A 22303-nucleotide genomic window follows, 5' to 3' on the forward strand; every position below is an offset into this window, starting at 1 on the left:
TTCTATAGTAAAACCCTCCTTTCTTTTTGCCCCTCAAAGTACCCCTTTATAAACCCTATTGCACAAACAAAACCCTGATTGCACCACTAGACATGTTAGTCTAACATATTGTGAAACCCTAAGTTAATCTGACAAGTGGTTTTGGAGAACGGGTGCGGACAAGTTCAAACTTAAAAGCGGCGGAAGAAGAAGAAGAAGAAGAAGAAAAAGAACTAAGCAAAACCAATAAGTCTTCCCAAACTTCGTTTGGGAGACTTAATAACCACACATAAGGTTTCGACTGACTTTATCTACGTGACATGCTTCCTCGAACAATTACCCTACTGAGTTTGTATTTTGAAATAAAACAAAACAGTTTTTTGAGTTTATTCACTTGCAAACATGGCAGGAAACTTAGAATCATGCATAATTTTGTACCATGAATATTGCTCAGCTTTTACACGATGTTTGCTTTAAATACAACCAAAGGCAAGTGTGATCCATCCCCTAATTATATTCATTCGTTTGTCTTTTTCCATTTAGTTGATCTCGTAAGTTGTCTTTCGCTGCCCATCTGTACGTACCCACTTTAACTGGATATATTGTTTATATTTTATCTCCAAACAATGTGGTGGTTTTAATTATACTAGTCAATATAACTTTTTTCTACCCCTCTTAAATTTCTGGATTTTAGTTTCTAGGAGGAAAAATATACAATTTTTCACAAAAATATTTGACTTGTATCAAACAAAAATGCTTTTGACTCAACCTTAATATTCAATATTTTCAGTTCGTATTTGTGGGTCTTAAACCCTAAAATCCAGGAGCTTCCCCCAAGCAGGGCTTTTCCCTGGAACCACTGGGGGCCTTTTTGTCTCACAGACCCCATGCCGAAATTCGGCTTCACCTTCAAAATATGTCCAGCAACGCCACTTGTCATCAGTGTTGCAGATGGCCAAAATATTTCAATATATTTGACATGAGTGAGTGTCATGACATCTTTTGCAATCAGGGAATATTTATCATAACAAGATACACATTATCTTCTCAAATGATTGGTTTTATTCTGAAAACAACTTACTTTCAACAGCTCTGACTTGACGTAATCTGATTGGTCCTAATCTGAAATTAACCTGGTCCTGTAAGTATTGTCTGTAGTAGGCTGTCAGGTTCTCTGCATAGTAAGATTGTTTAGGAAAGACGAAAGGGACCAGTGTATCACTCAGCCAGGTGTAAAAATCTGCAGTTGATTTTACCTGTAATAATTAAATGTTGAATAGAAGTGAGATATATGCAAATGAGACAACCTGATATTACAAACACATAAAAGACACACAAGGTCAACTTTGAACAAGTATTAATACAATGTGTCAAGCTCTCCATCAACAACAATAAGTGTGAATACTATATGTCAGGCTCTCCATCAACAACAGTTAATCTTCATACTATATGTCAAACTCTCCATCACCAACAGTTAGTGTTAAAACTATATGTCAGTCTCTATCAACAACAGTTAATGTTAATACTATATGTCAAACTCTCCATCACCAACAGTTAGTGTTAAAACTATATGTCAGGTTCTCCATCAACAACAGTTAATGTTAATACTATATGTCAAACTCTCCATCACCAACAGTTAGTGTTAATACTATATGTCAGGCTCTCAATCAACAACAGTTAATGTTAATACTATATGTCAAACTCTCTATCAACACCAGTAAGTGTTAATTCTATATGTCAAACTCTCCATCACTAACAGTTAGTGTTAATACTATATGTCAAGCTGTGCATCAACAAGAGTTAATGTTAATACTATATGTCAAGCTCTCCATCACCAACAGTTAGTGTTTTAATACTATATGTCAAACTCTCCATCAACAACAATAAGTGTTAATACTATATGTCAGGCTCTCCACCAACAACAGTTAATGTTAATACTATATGTCAAGCTGTCCATCACCAACAATAAGTGTTAATACTATATGTCAAACTGTCCATTGCCAACATTTAGTGTTAACACAAATGTCAAGCTCTCCATTGCCAATATTTAGTGTTAATACTATATGTCAAGCTCTCCATTGCCAACATTTAGTTTTAATACTATATGTCAAGCTCTCCATTGCCAACATTTAGTGTTAATACTGTATGCCAAGCTCTCCATTGCCAACATTAGTGTTAATACTGTGTGTCAAGCACTCCATTACCAACATTTAGTGTTAATACTATGTGTCAAGCACTCCATTAGCAACATTTAGTGTTAATACTATATGTCAAGCTCTCAATCACCAACAATACGGTTTAATACTATATGCCAAGCTCTCCATTAGTGATTTCCAACAATAAGTATTAATACTTTAAGTCGAGCTGTCCACCACCAACAGTTATTAGTGTTAATACTATATGTCAAGCTCTCCATCAAAAAAATTTATAGTTAAGTGTTAATACTATGTGACAAGATCACCAAAAGTTAATGTATATACTTACTTATATATACATGTGTTGTTTGACCTGTGAGTCAAATGCGTTTTGTTAAAATATACTTTTTCACTTTTTTTGTCTTTTGGAAAATGTTGTTTGTACTGTATTTAAACCCCTCTACCAAGAAATTTGTTTTCCATGCACACGTATAAAAATTGCGATTTTTATCCAACGCAATCATAGGTTTGAACGTTGTTTTCAATTTAGACTTGTTTATATTTTTTCGTTTGGGCTTGTATTATATTTGCCTTCAGGTTTATATGATCCGTTCATCCTATTTTGACTCCTCAAAATTCAAGAGTCTAACCTAAATTGAGGTAAATTGTATGTCTTTCCAAATACCGTTTCGATTCCTAACATCACTGAAGAGACATTAATTGTCGAAATCCGGATATGGTGTACTAAAATCTTTGCACCTTTTATTTGCGGTATACCATCTTTTCCGCAAGTTTATTGTTTTCTGTTTAGTATTAAATTTATAATTAAGATCCATTTATTACATCGGTGATCCGTTTATTTGGCAATCGCCAATGGCAGTCAGCAGGGTTTAAGAACATTTGTTGTTCGACCTGTTAGTCAAATGCGTTTTGTTAAAATATACTTTTTCACTTTTTTGGTCTTTTGGAAAATGTTGTTTGTGCTGTATTTAGACCCCTCCATAGACATTATGCAATATTACAAAGGTACATATGTTGAGGAAATAAACAATACAGTAGAATACATAAATATGTTTACATGTTAAAAAAGTGAAGTGGATATTAAATGGAAGACCTTAAAATATGAGGGAGGAGGGAGAAGGTTATATGTCAAGCTCTCACTCAACAACAGTTAGTGTTAATACAATACGTCAAACTCTCTGTTATCAACAGTATCAAAATTAAAAGAGGAGTTTCTGTTAATAGCTTTCAAATCACCTTATCTACTCATTTTTTTTTAGATAAACCCTTATTTTTCAAAGGACAAGATTTGAAATTACCCACTCAGAAGCTGGTTTTAACCAAAATGAGATAACAAGTGGACAATCAAAACTCTTAGTAAAAGATAAACTAACAATACAATGACAATAAACAAGTCAACAAAAAGACTAACAAGTTCACAAAACATTATAACTATGGAAAACTAAAGACTGAGCAACACTAATCCCACCAAAACTAGGGATGATCTCAGGAGCTCTGAGGGTAAGCAGATCCTGCTCCACTAGTGGACATCATTATGTTGCTCGTCAAAATTGTTTTGAAGGGATAAAAATGATGTAAACTATAGATAAATAAAAGAACAGAGTTCCAATGTCCCCTGCATTGTTCATATTTTATATTTCCAAGGGGCAAAACTCTTTTTAAAAAAGTCGATCGTCCATCATTTTAGAATTTGTCAGAGATATTGCTCATATTAACCCATTGTATAAGTTTTAGAAAAATCTTGCAAGAATTGTACCGTTATGAGCGCAAACAAGGCCATTTTCCATAAATTAAATATTTCCAAGGGGCATAACTCTTTTTTAAAAAAGATGATCTGCCACCATTATAGAACTTGTCCAAGATATTGCTCATATTAACCTATTGTACAAGTTTTTATAAAAATCTGGCAAGAACTGTACCTGTGAGAGCGCAAACGAGGCCATTTTTTGCATAAATTTAATATTACCAAGGGCATAACTCTTTTAAAAAAGTTGATCTGCCACCATTATGAAACTTGTCAGAGATATTGCTGATATTCACCTATAGTATAAGTTTTATAAAAATCTGGCAAGAATTGTGCCTGTGAGAGCGCTAACAAGGCCACACGGACGGACGCCTGGTATTTCCATGTCCTCTGCAATGCGTTACACGGGGGACAAAAATGTTTTGTGATGACATGACCAATACTAGCACTTGTAGTCAGGTGAGCCAAAATACAATATATGTAAACCAGATGTTAGATTAAATTCAAAGTAAACAATAATATCTAGTGAATTGATCATCTTTAAAGGAATTTTATACGTTTACAAATCCTTTTTGCTTTGCAGATATTGTACTAACACACACTAAGAAATCTTACATTTTCAAACCTCATTGTGTCCCATGATATAATGTCCTTGTTACTGACGACCAATTGTTGCTCAATATGTTGTTTGGAGTAATACCATTGTACATCCCGGTTACTGAAGCTGATCAGATACAGTACGGTAAGAAATACAGCATACAGAATTAACTCTGTAAAGATGTGCTCTGCTTTTAATACTTCCTTTCTCTGTACCTTCAGTTTGGAGACAATATCTGGATTTAATGGAGAAGACTCTTTTCTAAATGTATCTACAAATAAAGACTCAAATTAATTTTTCAGCTCCCTATTCTATAAAATGGTATTGACAGATAGTTTGACTAAGACGGAGGAATCAATATAATACCAACAGATATACCGGTATCAGGGGCGGATCCAGCCATTTTTAAAAGAGGGGTTCCCAACCCAGGAAAAAGGGGGGGAGGGGGGTTCCAACTATATGTCCCCATTCAAATGCATTGATCGTCCAAAAAAAAAGGGGGGGTTCAACCCCCGAACCCTCCTCTGGATCCGCCACTGGGTTTGTATTTGAAGTTTAACCGTAACTTTAAAAAAAAATTGTTCAAAGCAGACTAAAAATTCGTAAGGGTTCCGCGGAACCCAGTGTCTTGCCTTCTTTTGCTGTTAGTCGCAGGCTCAACAAAAATGGGGAAAAAAATATTAAAAATTGTCCTCTAGATACTATCTTTTGATTGTAAGAAGTTCTGTTCAAGTTTGGTAAAAATCCAAGAAGGTTTATGAATCTAATAAATGTTTTAAAAACATTAACTGCGGACTGTACATAATGTTAACTGGAATAAAACTAAGTCCATTTATAAGTAATATACAGAAAAACAGGAAATAATTTTTACAAAATTTCCTTCTAGATACTAGCTTTCGATCATAAACAAGCTTCTGTCCAAGTTTGGTACAAGTCCAGGATAGTTTAAGAAAGTTATTAAAATTTTGAAAGCTTTAACTACAGTGTGAATGTAATGTTAACTGTCAGAAAAACTAAGTCCATTTATAAGTAAAATACGGATAAACAGGATTTTTTTTTTAACAAAATTTACTTTTGAATACTATCTTATGATCACAAACAAGCTTCTGTCCAAGTATGGTACATATCCAGGATAGTTTAAGAAAGTTATTAAAATTTGATAAACTTTAACCACAGAGTGAATGTTATGTTAACTGGCAGAAAAACTAAGTCCATATATGAGTAAAATACGGGTAAACAGGATTTTTTTTTACAAAATTTTCTTCTGGGTACTATCTTATGATTATAAACAAGTTTCGACGACGCCGACGGAATGTAGGATTGCTATGTCTCGCTTTTGCGACAAAAGTCGCAGGCTGGACAAAAACTATGTATTTTGAGAAATTTAATTTGCATAGGGACATATAAATTTCTGATAATTAATAACAGAAAATTCTCTTGTAATATTTAAAGTGTTGTACACAAAGACTGAAAATGCCAAGATGTTCAAATTGAGCATTCAACCAGTTATCAGTGAGCCTTGTTAGCTGTGATAATGACAAAAGTAACTGGCAGAACATGCATCGGACTATTATACAGCAAAACATACATGTTTCATATTTTTCATGTCAGGGCCTTTATAGCCAACCTTACGGTAAGGATTTTCTCTTGTGTTGAAGACTGTACTGTTACCTATAATTGCTTAAATCCACTTCATTTGAACTTTGGTGAATAGTCTCATTGGCAATCATACCACATCTCCTTATTTTTATATATGTGTAAAGAACAAGATATCTTTAAGGAATAGACCTCTTTCGAGTTGTAATTCACCCAAAAAGTTCATCAATTATGTGCGCCATTATGACGTCATTTGCCAGATAGAGGAGCCTGCCTGTATCCCTCCACTATTAAAGTTCATCAAGCATCTTCATGATTGTCATTGTGCAGGATAAACTAGAAATAATGTTTGTTCGGTAGGCACTTAATCCCAATTCCCTAATGACAGCAGTGCTGATTATCAGTTATAAGAATTTAATTTGCCAAATAGTCGTGCAATATAGTAGCATACTTTTCAACCTCTCGCTCAAAATGTGAAGGAAGTGGTGATGCCCCTAAATGCACGAATGATGATCACTAAAACCAAAGTTTTTGACAAAATGCAACAAACTCAAAAGTGGTCTATTGTTTTGTAGTGTTAGGTTCATGTCTCATTAATGTATATCCCACATAATTTTTGATTTATTTGTAAGAAGTAATTTTTGAAACTGCATATATATTATACAATTACATTTGAAAAGGAGCACTTCTATAGAATGTATATTGTATTATTTTACTACAGGCTTTAGCAATGCATTAGATCTGGGGCTAAGACATTTATCTACTTGTCGTAGATTAGATGTTTTATTATATAATGTACTTTTCCATACCAATAAAATAAGACACGGGTGAAGCTGCTTTCTTCTTGATTTCTTCTAGTAATAATTCCTTGTTGTATACAACATTGTTTTCTTGTTTTGCTCTTCTAGATATGTAGGCAAAAACTGTAGAGATAACAATTATCTGAAATTAGGGGGAAAAATAGATTTTAAAACAAATTATCACAGAAGGATTTACTTTCAATTCTGGAGATAATTTTAAAATATAGGACATGACTTTTAATCAGATTTTTTAAACAATTATAACGACTATAATGTTTCAAAAAGAGTGTCATGCCGGGGCCTTTCATTGCTTACTAATAACTATTACAGAATGGGTTTTGCTCATCGCTGACTCAGTATGGAGACCTCTAGTTGCTTGAGTCTACACCATTTGCTCTCTTTTAGATAGTTGTATCATTAAACCACACCTCCTAATTTTTATATTGATTCTCACAGACCAGTTGAAATCGTTATACAAAACATGATTATTTAATATTCACCATGCAAGATTTAAACATTACAATTTATGATCATTTATAGTATTTTATAACATAATCATGATGAATGTAACTGATGCAGGGATATCCTACCTCCCAAGATAGCATTACACTATCATAAAGGACCTGACTACTGTAGATTCATTAGTATTCGTGGGATACCAATTTTTTTTATTTGAGGCGTAAATGTGAATCAAGAATTTAAATATCAACAAAGTGCAAATTTTCTGTAGGTTTGATTGCAGACTTTGGCAAAACCTCAAAATGAGACATCCACAAAAATTCAATTTATTCTCAATCCATGAAAATAAATGAATCCACAGTATTTATTCATTAAACAACTGAGATTTAATGACGACCTACCTTTAATGGATCCATCACAAACATAGATTCAAAGAATGAGAGGAAGAAACATAGAAGCCATTGTTCTGACTTGGTCTTGCCCCATTCCATACTATACAATATAACAAAGAATCCAGATAGGACTACAGCAGATACAACTAAAGCCCATGCTATGATCTGACATCCCCATGGTAATGTACGTTCATCTCCTCCATTAGATATTGTCAATCTCTCCATGTCTGACATGGCTGTGTCTTTCCTCAAGTGACAAGATTTTCTAAATAAATATGTTATCATCAACATCACTGGAATTGTTAACAATAAACTGATGAAGGATATATAAATCCCTGCTAAACTGAAGTTCAATGGTCCTAATGACACCTGGCTGGACTCTGTTCCCTGGCCATAAAACATAGCATTAGAAATCATGGTCAGAAACAGTAATGTCAGACAGCAAGCTAATCTTTGTAGTCGAGAGAAATTACTTGGTTCTGGGCGAAGGCCAACTGACAACCAAAGATGGCTGTCTGTAGTATTTTCTCGTGTCTGCTCGTTGAAAAGAAAAGAAAACTGTTTGGTTTCTTTTGTATCCACGACAGGGATGATGCTCTGTATTTTACCATCGTCATGGTCCAATGACAGCCACTCGTTACACAGGAACAGGTATCTACAATATAATCATACACTTCACATATATATCTGTTTACTCAAACTAAGGGTAAGCATTTTATTTCAATTTACAATCAAGACATGTCATGCATAAGGGCCAATATACACAATTGATTTCCCATAGGTGGTAATGGTAACATATAAGCTCTATCCATATCGTAAACTTGGATATGTATGATGGCTCTTTTATAAGCTGAGACATTTTCACATATCTGGTTAAATTTTCAGGGTATGAAGTGAGATTCTTTTTCCGTAACTTAGCACACCCCGAAAATCCTTTCGTGATGTGGTTCGTCGTGGTAAAAAATTTCTTTTTTCACACAATAAGTTCTTTGAAAATTTAATACTTTGAATACATTTAATAACTCCATAGTTTTTACATATTTATTCTATGGTTCTCTACTTTCCAAATCAACAACCAAATTAATGTTGAGGTCACTGGAAACAGTGGGCCTAAGGGTAAGTCTTGTTACAATTTCTTTTAAAGCAAGGGGGACAAAAATGCTGTTTTCCCCTTCAAGTATATATTAAGATGAAGTGTCAAACACATAATGGAAGTATCACAATTAAAATATCCAAAATTCATCTCAAAAGGATGCTCTGGCCTCAATTTCAAGATTGATTGATCAGTAAAAACTTTTTCTACAATTTGAAACATGTTAGTAAGGAAGTTATTATAATTTAAATATGAAGATAAATTGAGTAAAACACTAAAGAATACCTTTTTGAGATGGATTTTGGATAGTTTAAATTGTGATATATCTATTATGTATCAGCTAAGTTCATATTAAATATACCTCATACCAAATTATCTCAGGATCAAATCTTATCTTAACAAGGAGGAGGAGTTACAGACATGCAATGTCCAACAAGCTATGTCCTACTAATCTAAAGTCTGTAAATGTGACTTACAAGCACCACACTTTAATTCTAACTGTTGTCATGACAACAATAATGACCTCTGTCTTACCTTTCCCCTGTCTGTACATCTTCCAACAAGACTTTATTTAGGTACCATGACGCAGCACCACCTTTCCCGATATTATCATGACAACAATAATGACCTCTGTCTTACCTTTCCCCTGTCTGTACATCTTTCAACAAGACTTTATTTAGGTACCATGATGCAGCACCACCTTTCCCGGTATTATCATGACAACAATAATGACCTCTATCTTACCTTTCCCCTGTCTGTACATCTTCCAACAAGACTTTATTTAGGTACCATGATGCAGCACCACCTTTCCCGGTATTATCATGACAACAATAATGACCTATATCTTACCTTTCCCCTGTCTGCACATCTTCCAACAAGACTTTATTTAGGTACCATGATGCAGCACCACCTTTCCCGGTATTATCATGACAACAATAATGACCTCTGTCTTACCTTTCCCCTGTCTGTGCATCTTTCAACAAGAATTTATTTAGGTACCATGATGCAGCACCACCTTTCCCGGTATTATCATGACAACAATAATGACCTCTATCTTACCTTTCCCCTGTCTGTACATCTTCCAACAAGACTTTATTTAGGTACCATGACGCAGCACCACCTTTCCCGGTATTATCATGACCTCTATCTTACCTTTCCCCTGTCTGTACATCTTCCAACAAGACTTTATTTAGGTACCATGATGCAGCACCATCTTTCCCGGTATTATCATGACAACAATAATGACCTCTGTCTTACCTTTCCTCTGTCTGTACATCTTCCAACAAGACTTTATTTAGGTACCATGATGCAGCACCACCTTTCCCGGTATTATCATGCCATATTTGTAAGAATGCAGGATTGTGTATTTGTTGGGCAACACTCATTACAAATCTCCTTGTACTGCCTATCCCAAAACCCTGTAATATATAATGACTCTGTTCTTTGTCCAACCCTTGTAAATATATAATTATTCTGGTGTTTATCCAAGCCTTGTAAATACATATAATTTATCTGATTATTATCAGTCAGTTATATGCTAAACAATCTTTCTTTTACTTCAGCTGACCATTTATCAGCATTATCCTATTAGAACCAAAAACATTAATCATTTAAATACTCAACACAATTCAAATTTGATTTAGATATGTGATGCAAGCATCATGGAGAGAAAAACCTCACAAAACTAGATAATTAACAGCTGCACTATGAGCGCATGGTACGCCCTTATTGTGCATATTGAAATTGTTGCAAGAATAAAATGGGATATTTTGAGGGCATTTAATCTTATGTTCACAAATTCCAACAATTCTGTAAAGTTTTCACTGAATCAATTAAAGCAAACTCAAGTTAATGGTACAATATGTGAAAAAGAATTCTGAAAATCAGACATTTAAACTCCGATAACACTGGAGCGGCAAACTGGAAAATTAAATAAATTAAAATGTGGCTTCTTTTCACCAATCCCAATTATAAGGTAAAGTTGGAGGAAATCAATCCCAATTATAAAGTAAAGTTGGAGGAAATCAATCCAGGAATACTTGAGTTTGTGTGCATTATTGGTGAAAAATTGCCTTAAATGTAACAGTTAAATTTCCCTAATCTCTGGAATGACAAACCAGAAAATTAAAAGAATCACAAGGGGGCTTCCTTTCATCAAGCTGCAAAATAATGTAGTTTGGAGAAAATAAAATCAGGAAACTTTGAGTAAGTGCTCAATTCATGGAAAATTGCCTTAAATATAAAGGTCAAAGTTCCGTAATGACATATAAAATAAATAAAGAATCGAAAGGGAGCTTTTTTTTGTCAATTCCAATGATTTGTTAAAGTTATATGAGAATTAGTTAAAGTGATTTGCATTATAGTACAAAGTGTTGAAGGACGGATGGACATTGGTATACTATAAAACGTCTCATCTTTGACAGTATATAAAAACCAGAGATATCGAGAGCTAATTATATTTACCTTATAAAATCCTCTAAATCATACATCTCAAACCATGAACCGATATTTACTTCCCCAGAATTTTTATGAAAAAGGCTGAAATCACATTGAAAAATGCAAATACTAGGTATAAACCCTAATTACATCATACAAATTACCTTATTTTGTCCATCATCAAGATATCTAACCTCTGTTGATTTTTTCTCCCCAGAGATCACAAATCTAACATTAGATTTAGTCCCTGCATTTCTATTTAGTCCTGTGTATACTGTTATCATATAAAGGTATTCATCTGTGGGAGCATTGTCAACTAAATAGGAGATGGCCCACTACAAGAGATAAAATAAGAAAGAAAAATTATGTAATACTGTGTATTCATTAATATGAGACTGGTGCTACCTGATGAGCTCCTGAAGGGCTATTTGGTTTTAATTGAGTAGATTTTTCATGTTTGTTTTACTTGTCATAATACTTTTAGGTACTGTGAATTCAGAAATTATTGTAAGCATTTGTTAAATTGCATTTTTTTAAGAATGGACAAAAATGCTAATTACATTAATGATTTCAGGAAAATCTGCATACAGAGCAACAAATACATTGACAATATAACCTTTGCCTTATAAATAAATGTCATCTCTCCATTTATGTGTACACTCTCCTGATATATGCTAACTCTCAAGATATGTGTCAACTCTCCAGATATATGTCAGACCTCTCGAGATATGTGTCAATTTTGAAGATACTTGTCATCTCTCAAGAGAGGAGTTAACTCTCCTGATATGTGCGACACCTCTCCAGATGTGTTTATTCTCCAGATATCTGTCAACTGTCCAGTTACATGTCAACTCTCCAGATAGGTATCAACTCTGCAGATACCTGTAAACTCTCAAGATATGTGTCAACTCTACAGATAAGTGTCATCTCTCCAAATATGTATCCACTCTTCAGATACATATCAACTCCAGATATGTGTCAACCCTCCAAATATGTGTCAAACCTCTCCAGATACATGTCAACTCTCCAGATACATGTCCACTCTCAAGATATGTGTCAACTCTCCACATTCATGATCAACTCTCCAGATACATGTCAACTCTCCACATGCATGTCAACTCTCCAGATATCTGTCAACTGTCCAGTTACATGTCAAATCTCCAGATATGTATCAACTCTGCAGATACCTGTAAACTCTCAAGATATGTGTCAACTCTACAGAAAAGTGTCATCTCTCCAAATATGTATCCACTCTTCAGATACATATCAACTCCAGATATGTGTCAACCCTCCAAATATGTGTCAACTCTCCATATGTGTCAAACCTCTCCAGATATGTGTCAACTCTCCAGATGTGTCAACTGTCCATATACATGTCAACTCTCCACATTCATGATCAACTCTCCAGATACATGTCAACTCTCCAGATACCAGCCTCCAACTATATTTGTTTAACTTCAGAAATTTCCCTTCAAAGACCGCTCTTGATAGTTGGGTCAAATCTCCCATTTCTAGAAAAAATCTCCTATTTCCACCCATGCCTACAGTTGGTTGCTCAATCAATAGCAACAGCAATATGTTATTAACATTTATTATACTTCATGTCAAAATGCCAGATTTTGATTGGTTAATACGAGGGAGACAATTTACTCTATCCCATGGCAAATACTCTGTTACCCTTAAAGGAGATGCTTGCTCAAGTGTTCGCTTTAATAAATACGGATGATTGTTATGTACAAGACGACATAGTTTATTACTTTGAATTTGAAATGTAATAGACAGTAATAACAGGACATTCAGTATAATAAATTAAATAACACAAATCTGAGAGGGTGATAGAGCAGATTGTTACCCCTCGAAAAGACATTGTCAACCTTGGCTTTGCCTCAGTAGACAATATTTTCGCGGGGTAACAATCTGCTCTATCACTCTCTCAGCTATGTGTTATAAATATATATTGTTTCCTTTTGAAATTATTATTTAGGTATTTGTAAACCATTCAATACTGTACCTTTTCTGGATCTTTTTTGTCCTGTCTGAAGGCCCAGATAGATATTAGAAGAAACAGGACTATGATGCTGATTATAGTGAACAATACAGCTGAGTTACTGATGTCAAACTTAGAGAACACTGAACTGAAGTCAATAGTGTTTGGTGGTACGTAGAATGTTGTGGCAAAGTTATTCCCTGGTGGATTACTACATAAACAGACAGTCTCATTTACTGTGGACTCTGATGAGGGCTGAAATTACAAACGAAAATACTTAACTTTACTGTTGACTCTGATGAGGGCTGAAATTACAAACGAAAATACTTAACTTTACTGTTGACTCTAGTTATGGCTGAAATTACAAACGAAAATAATTAACTTTACTGTAGACTAAGATGAGGGCTGAAATAACAAACGAAAAATACTTAACTTTACTGTGGACTCTGTCGAAGGCTAAAATTAAAAACAAAAATACTAAGCTTTTCTGACCCATAGGGGAATTTACAGTAAACAACTAACAAAATATGTAAAAAATATAATATTCACAAAATTGCATTTAGTTAAAATTTGAAATATAACCAAGCAAGCAACTATATGAAAGCCCAATATGTAGGATATTTCAGTAGCCATAATTCTATCTCCTAATTTTCTTTCCTAGGAGTAAATATTCAATAGATGTTCAAAAAGAATTTACATATAAATCTTTTTTTTTTTAATCTAAATTTTTTATGATCAATCAAATTTTTCCAATTTTTTTTCAAATCAAAATTGATCATAATTTATTTTCTTGCTGGGGTTATGTTTATTTTATGAAATGGTTGATCTGTATCCTACTTTCTCAAAATGAGGTGTTCTTAAATATCTGTCTGACACCCTGCTGTAATCCACATAAATTAGTATACTCTACCTACCTGACAAGATATTTTCTCCCATTGCTGTGCAACATCGTCCCACACATGACACCCTGTTGTAATCCACATAAATTAGTATTCTCTACCTACCTGACAAGATATTTTCTCCCATTGCTGTGTGACATCGTCCCACACATGACACCCTGTTGTAATCCACATAAATTAGTATTCTCTACCTACCTGACAAGATATTTTCTCCCATTGCTGTGCAACATCGTCCCACACATGACACCCTGTTGTAATCCACATAAATTAGTATTCTCTACCTACCTGACAAGATATTTTCTCCCATTGCTGTGCGACATCGTCCCACACACGACATCCAGTTGTAATCCACATAAATTAGTATTCTCTACCTACCTGACAAGATGTTTTCTCCCATTGTTGTGCGACATCGTCCCACACACGACATCCAGTTGTAATCCACATAAATTAGTATTCTCAACCTACCTGACAAGATGTTTTCTCCCATTGCTGTGTGACATCGTCCCCCACACAACACCCTGTTGTAATCCACATAAATTAGTATTCTCTACCTACCTGACAAGATGTTTTCTCCCATTGCTGTATGACATCGTCCCACACACGACACCCTGTTGTATTACACATAAATTAGTATTCTCTACCTACCTGACAAGATGTTTTCTCCCATTGCTGTCTGACATTGTCCCACACACGACACCCTGTTGTAATCCACATAAATTAGTATTCTCTACCTACCTGACAAGATGTTTTCTCCCATTGTTGTGCGACATCGTCCCACACACAACACCCTGTTGTAATCCACATAAATTAGTATTCTCTACCTACCTGACAAGATGTTTTCTCCCATTGTTGTGCGACATCGTCCCACACATGACACCCTGTTGTAATCCACATAAATTAGTATTCTCTACCTACCTGACAAGATATTTTCTCCGTTTGCTGTGTGACATCGTCCCACACACAACACCCTGTTGTAATCCACATAAATTAGTATTCTCTACCTACCTGACAAGATGTTTTCTCCCATTGCTGTGTGACATTGTCCCACACACAACACCCTGTTGTAATCCACATAAATTAGTATTCTCTTCCTACCTGACAAGATGTTTTCTCCCATTGTTGTGCGACATCGTCCCACACACAACACCCTGTTGTAATCCACATAAATTAGTATTCTCTACCTACCTGACAAGATGTTTTCTCCCATAGCTGTGTGACATCGTCCCACACACGACACCCTGTTGTAGTAGCCAAGACAGAATATTCTATGACAGTAGTATTTTGCTCCAGGGCTGACCTTCTCTTTCTGGATGTTGCAGTAGAATTACTGTCTAAATATATATTGAAAGGGAAAAATCTTAATCAAATGACTTGTGTTGTGGTGTATTAAATCACCATTTAAATATACAAAGCCTTTGATTGAGTTAAGCTATTTCAGTTGATATTTTATAGAGCGTCTTTCTATGTTGTGATGTTACACTATTGTTTCAGAAAAAGGGTGAAGGTTTGGTACCATTAAAACGTTTAAACCCGCTGCATTTGTTTGCACCTGTCCTAAGTCAGGAATCTGATGTTCAGTAGTTGTCGTTTGTTGATGTGGTTCATAAGTGTTTCTCGTTTTTTATATAGATTAGACCGTTGGTTTTCCCGTTTGAATGGTTTTACACTAGTAATTTTTTGGGGCCCTTTATAGCTTACTGTTCGGTGTGAGCCAAGGCTCCGTGTTGAAGACCGTACTGTGACCTATAATGGTTTACTTTTATAAATTTTGACTTGGATGGAGAGTTGTCTCATTGGCACTCATACCACATCTTCTTATTTCTAAAGAGAGTAATAATATAAAACATCATAGATACCAGACTTACAATTTTGTATGTCAGATGCGTGTTTCTACATCAGACTCAACAGTGGCATTAAAATATATGATCTTTGAAAAACATTTGTGCAAATTATGTCATAATAATGATATAGAAGACGAAAAAACATTTTATCTTGCACTGTACAAATTATGAATCACAAAGAAATGTACTTATATCAAAATTGTCCAATTTTAAAAATTATGACAAACAATCCAAAACTGAGGATGAATATATCAAACTACTACTTAATAGCAAGTGTAGAAAAACACTTTGATTAATATCATCTTTTATTAATCAATCATTTGAATTAAGGAAAAATGTCCTGACAAATGAGTAATATGAACATTATGAAGCTATAACATACAATGTATATATGTCAGTAGCCTATTCTATATTAACCTATGTATATTAATATATATATAACTGCAAATTTCATTGTTTGAAATGTGCCTATTAATATGTTATGTAGTATTGTTTAATTGCTGCATCATAACCACTTGTATACTAGTTGTATGGGCCCAATTATTGTAATTGAGTTTGTGTCAATAAAATATTTGTAAAATATTTGTATTTGTACAATATCATTGTCTTTTCAATTTGCAAATTTTCAAAACTGTAACGTTTTGTTAAGCTATATATCAGTCCAAACATTGACTTTTTGTAAAGCCATATATCAGACCTTACTTAATGCCCAGGGTTACCATTAGCTTATAAAATTATCCACCAACCTCCCAATTTTCATGAATTATCTGTTACTGAACCCACATCCAATAAATGTACAAACCTGATTCTAAAAATATCCCTATATAAACTAAAGCTGTCTCATCATATAATCCTCCACTTATTAACACACTAAATGATTCAGCAGACGTCCAATGTCCAGAGTCCACCGTTTTCTTTAAATCATATACCGACTCGGAGGGATGTAAATCTTTCCGGATATATACAACATGTTCGAGAGAACTTTCTGCATTACCTATACCCACTATGATACTGTCTTCTGGATTCCTCCAATACATTTTATACATGATCTTCTGACTCATTTCCCCATCTGAGGGTATGGCTATCTGGACTGTCAGACCATTAGATGACCCCACAGAATTTTGAAACTTGAGTTTAGAAGGTACAACCATGTTTCCATCAGTGCCTATTGACACAGAGATGGTCTCAGAGGAAATAAATTTAGACTCAGTTTTGTCCCAGGAAAATGGATTGTTCTCAAACACTGTAATCTGTAATAGATATAACCTTGTTAATATTTTCACCATTTCAATTTAGGAGGGAAAAATATACTTTCCATTATCTCATGAAAAAGTTCTACTGTTTTCATATATATATACATATAACAGATTACTACTTTTACCATAATAATGTGACAAGAAATCAAATGAACTCTCCATTATCCTGCAAGAAATTATTGTTCTAAATTGTAATTTGACAAGAAATCAAATAGACTCTCCATTATCCTCCAAGAAATAATTGTTCTGAATTATAATGTGACAAAAATTCAAATGGACTCTCCATTATCCTGCAAGAAATTATTGCTCTAAATTGTAATGTGACAAGAAATCAAATGGACTCTCCATTATCCTGCAAGAAATTATTGTTCTGAATTGTAATGTGTCTGGTTATGAGTATGGATAATTTGACAGGGGGCTCTAGACCTTGATATGGAGGATCAGATAACCATGGTTTACAGTATGACTGGATACAGACATCAAACTATAACAAGACAAAAAAGTAAATTGCTGACAATATAAGTGTTATACTGCTGATCTTTATCAGTTTTTCGCGACTTTCGCGAGTAGAAAAATAACGCGAATATAAATTGCGCGAATATGTAAAACTTGGATCTTTCCCTATTTAACTACATCAAGTAAATTAGAAAATTGCTTAATAAAATCGCCGCGAAGTGGACTAGAAAGGGCTAGACGCGAAATAAAGTATCCGTGAAAATAAGTTGGTTTACAGTAATATGATGTTTAAAATTTTTGTTGTCTGAGAGATGCCTTCATCTGTTGCCTATTTTCTTTTGTGAACATAAAGGTTAGTCCTATATTTTACTAAGAAACACAACCTTCCTACTTCAAATTTGACACACAATAATCTATAATTGTAAAACGTTTGGATTAAATTGTATAAGGGACTCAAGCCTTAATTTGGACAGATTATCATATTGCCAAACTTTGTTTGAGAGGTATATAAAAAGAATAAAATCTTGAAAATTGTGTATTTGACCTGAACTTTCTGTTCCTCAGCAATATCTACACTGGATGTAGTGAATTCTAAGTCGACTGAGTCCTGAGAAATACCATCCTTTAGTATATCTGGAATGGTCTTGTTATCCATACTGGTACTAATTCCTTCTTTCTTCACATAGACTGGTAACTGTTTCCTGTGATTCAACATTTCTAATATAGTCCCTAGGGATGTCAAGGATTGGAATATTCCTGGAGTCTCATTTTGTACCTACAAAATAAAATTTTTAGTTTTTAACTGTAGGAATTTGATAACTCAGTAATGATTGATTGGTCGTACAGCACCTAATGAATCTTAGTTTATCTGCATCATCAGCTTTCTTGTGAATCTAAATCCAGAAAAGAGCTTAGGTTTGAGCTTTTCTGATGAAGTTAAATCCAGAAAAAAGCTGGTGGATAGTTATTTCATTGGTTGGCAGTCTTATGGTGGATAGTTATTTCATTGGTTGACAGTCTTATGGTGGATAGTTATTTCATTGGTTGACAGTCTTATGGTGGATAGTTATTTCATTGGTTGGCAGTCTTATGGTAGATATTTATTTCATTGGTTGGCAGTCTTATGGTGGATAGTTATTTCATTGGTTGGCAGTCTTATGGTAGATATTTATTTCATTGGTTGGCAGTCTTATGGTGGATAGTTATTTCATTGGTTGGCAGTCTTATGGTAGATATTTATTTCATTGGTTGGCAGTCTTATGGTAGATATTTATTTCATTGGTTGGCAGTCTCATGATGGATAGTTATTTCATTGGTTGGCAGTCTTATGGTGGATAGTTATATTATTAGTTGACAGTCTTATGATGGATAATTATTTCATTGGTTGACAGTCTTATGGTGGATAGTTATTTTATTGGTAGACAGTCTTATGGTGGATAGTTATTTCATTGGTTGAAGTCTTATGGTGGATAGTTATTTCATTGGTTGACAGTCTTAGGCCAATTAAAATTAATTGATAGATTTTCATCCCCGCCCGCCCCTCTGAAATCGTTCCGCCCCAATTTTTTTTATTTTGAAAAATTTAAGATTTCCGGATTTTGTTCATTTTCGTTACCGGTAACTGTCGATAATTTCATTTCTTTAATAACTTCCTGTTTCAAATTTTGGTTTTTGCATTTCTTTTTATGTTTGATTCGTTATACATGTATATACATGATAGAACCTTATTATTACACTTGCATATATGAAGAACACGTCACAAGAGCGTTTCATATCTAATAAAAAATAAAAAATAAAATCCTCCCACCCGCCCCATTTTTTTCAAAAATTTGGATGAAAATCTACTAATTAAATTTACTTGGCCTTATGGTGGATAGTTATTTCATTGGTAGACAGTCTTATGGTGGATAGTTATTTCATTGGTAGACAGTCTTATGGTGGATAGTTATTTCATTGGTTGGCAGTCTTATGGTGGATAGTTATATTATTAGTTGACAGTCTTATGATGGATAATTATTTCATTGGTTGACAGTCTTATGGTGGATAGTTATTTCATTGGTAGACAGTCTTATGGTGGATAGTTATTTCATTGGTTGGCAGTTTTATGGTAGATAGATATTTCATTGGTTGGCAGTCTTATGGTGGATAGTTATATTATTGGTTGACAGTTTTATGGTGGATAGTTATATTATTGGTTGACAGTCTTATGGTATAGTTACTTCAATGGTTGGCAAACAAACCCCAATTCCATATATTCATATTATGTATATAAAGAGTTGTGTTAGCTCTAAAAAGTCACTGATCCATGAAAATGAGGTAACATTTGTTGCCAGTGAGCTAAACACTTTTTGTAATAACATGTTAAAAGGATGTTCAAGAAATGAATGAAATACAATTAAAAGGAAAGGTAAAATATCATTGTCTACAATCTTGACCTAAACATGAAAGTTACTCAAGTATGAAATGTAGCAGATGGTATACACAATTTAGTAAATTTGTAAAAATTGTACTTTAAAAGAGAATTACACTTGACGTTATTTTCTTAAATTTTGCTTTCACTTTGATCTTATTTTGTGATAATTTTACATATCAGGCTACTGCTACTCGAGTGATCAATAATATTTTTGATTCCTAAGACATGATCCTTAAACTTTTTTTCAATAATTAAGAATAAAAGTTAGGTTGAAGTAACTTAAAATGTTGTTCTGAATGTTGTAGAATTTAAGAAAATATCATTGGAATAACTGGTTTCTAAAATAATAGACTTATAATATCAAAAGTACCAGATAGACAAGTCAATGTACATGCATTAAAACAGCCTTATTTGAACATAAAAAAAGTTCGGAGTTTTGAATTGGATGCTTTATAAACTCAATCTAAAAAATTTCATACAAAAAACATGCTTAATCAAAATTTCTACTATCTTGAGTTCTGAGGTTTTAATACAACTACCACAGCTTTCAACTAAATTGCTTGATGCCAAATTCACAATCCTTTTTTTAGCCATTTGGCAGTTACATCTCAGTTTTTCCACAAAAAAATTCAAAGACTTTTCCATATAGACATTTGTGTTGATAATCAAACATAATAGTGACAGTTGTCATGGAAACCAATAACCTTTCAACTTACATCTAGACTTTTATCCTCTAATTTAAGTTGTTTTTTCAGAGCTATTTGTGTTGCTATGTAGGCTCTTTCCATCGTTGTCATGTCAACCATATCTGTTCCATTAGTTTCATTTTTAGCAAATTGTTTTTTGAAAGACAAATCCTGCTGCAGACTATAGATATCTATTGACGACGGAACGTCTGCTGACAAGTCTGGTAAGATCCCATTTAAAGCATTACTTAATACTCTTATTATTCCTGAAACATAGTAGGAGATTTAAACACTTTTGAAAAATTAAACAACTTGTAAAGACGTATCATAGGGGAAGATTCTGTGGACCTTTCATGAAAAGCAGAAATAGTTTTCCAATTCAATTAATACCATTTCCTAAACTCTCATATCATCTAGACCTTCCAAAGCCATATATTTGATTTGTTGTTAAAACAGGCTCTTTAAAAAGTATAAAAGAATATAAAAGAATATATGCTAAACATATACAAATACAAATACAAATATTTTTATTGGCACAAACTCATTAACAATAAATGGTTATAAATTATAAGACCTATTGCATACATATAATTATATTAATTGACATGGTAGAATGAAAAATTACATGATAACATATCATTATAGAATGAAAATATCAGCATCTCCTTTTATCAATGACTGAAATAATATAAAATTTCTAGATATAGCAGTTTTTTTTTTTATAAAAGTTTACAGGCAAATAAATGTTAAAACAAATGGCTTGTATTAAGGGTGTAAACCTAAACTTTCAGATGTTAAAATATAATGATAAATCTTCATACTTGGAATATAAATATCAGTTGTATTTATGTTGTACCAAAACTACATACCTTCAGATGTTGAAATATAATCTTCATACTTGGGACACAAATATCAGTTGTATTTATGTTGAAAAAAACCAACATACCTTCAGATGTTGAAATATAATCTTCATACTTTGGATAAGCATCAGTCGAACTTAAGTTGATGAATTTATCAATTAACCTTCTATTTCCCTCAAAGGCTTTGGACTGAAACAAAACAAACATATTTCTAAAAAACATTCCAAGGAAAGGAAAAAGGAAAGACTAGTAAATGATATATTTTTTTACTTATTGGTGTGGAGTTGACAATTATTGATATAAATGACAGCTCTTTTGTTATTTATTTTATAAGTGTGTAATAAAGTGCACCTTTGCTTAGTGATTTGAGGTATTTATCAAGTGCTCTTACTGCAGAGGTTTGGACAATATAATCATTTATATGAATGACACCTCCCTTTCCTATTTTAATAAAATGCAATTTTTCTTATTGATTTTTAAAGTACCTTGGTTAATGTAGGTAAAAGAGAGCACCTTTTCATATCAATTTGATGAATTTATCAGTTTTAAGACATTTTTTACTTACAACTGAGGAGCTAACAACATAAAACCTGTTAACTATGAAGTTCCCATGCTGGTGTTTACTATCTAATGTAGGTTGGTTAATGTAGCT

General features: G+C 33.5%; 1 protein-coding gene across 1 annotated transcript in view; it reads right to left on the reverse strand.

The window, feature by feature from the left end:
- Positions 1–1093: 1093 nt before the first annotated feature.
- LOC127700020 (polycystic kidney disease protein 1-like 2) overlaps positions 1094–22303 on the reverse strand; it is a 59220-nt gene continuing 38010 nt past the window's right edge. Inside the window, exons 9-21 of the mRNA XM_052203459.1 lie at positions 21738–21840; positions 20822–21057; positions 18237–18467; positions 16783–17230; positions 15325–15470; positions 13265–13495; positions 11418–11588; positions 10075–10235; positions 7734–8379; positions 6883–7015; positions 4495–4748; positions 2464–2487; positions 1094–1235 (exon numbers count right to left, since the gene is read on the reverse strand). Of these exons, the coding sequence (XP_052059419.1) occupies positions 2464–2487; positions 4495–4748; positions 6883–7015; positions 7734–8379; positions 10075–10235; positions 11418–11588; positions 13265–13495; positions 15325–15470; positions 16783–17230; positions 18237–18467; positions 20822–21057; positions 21738–21840 (2784 nt within the window). The 3' untranslated portion in view covers positions 1094–1235. The remainder of the gene's footprint in view (positions 1236–2463; positions 2488–4494; positions 4749–6882; positions 7016–7733; positions 8380–10074; positions 10236–11417; positions 11589–13264; positions 13496–15324; positions 15471–16782; positions 17231–18236; positions 18468–20821; positions 21058–21737; positions 21841–22303) is intronic.

The sequence above is a fragment of the Mytilus californianus genome, unplaced genomic scaffold (genome assembly GCF_021869535.1).
Source record: "Mytilus californianus isolate M0D057914Y unplaced genomic scaffold, xbMytCali1.0.p SCAF_46, whole genome shotgun sequence".
Classification (NCBI taxonomy): domain Eukaryota; kingdom Metazoa; phylum Mollusca; class Bivalvia; order Mytilida; family Mytilidae; genus Mytilus; species Mytilus californianus.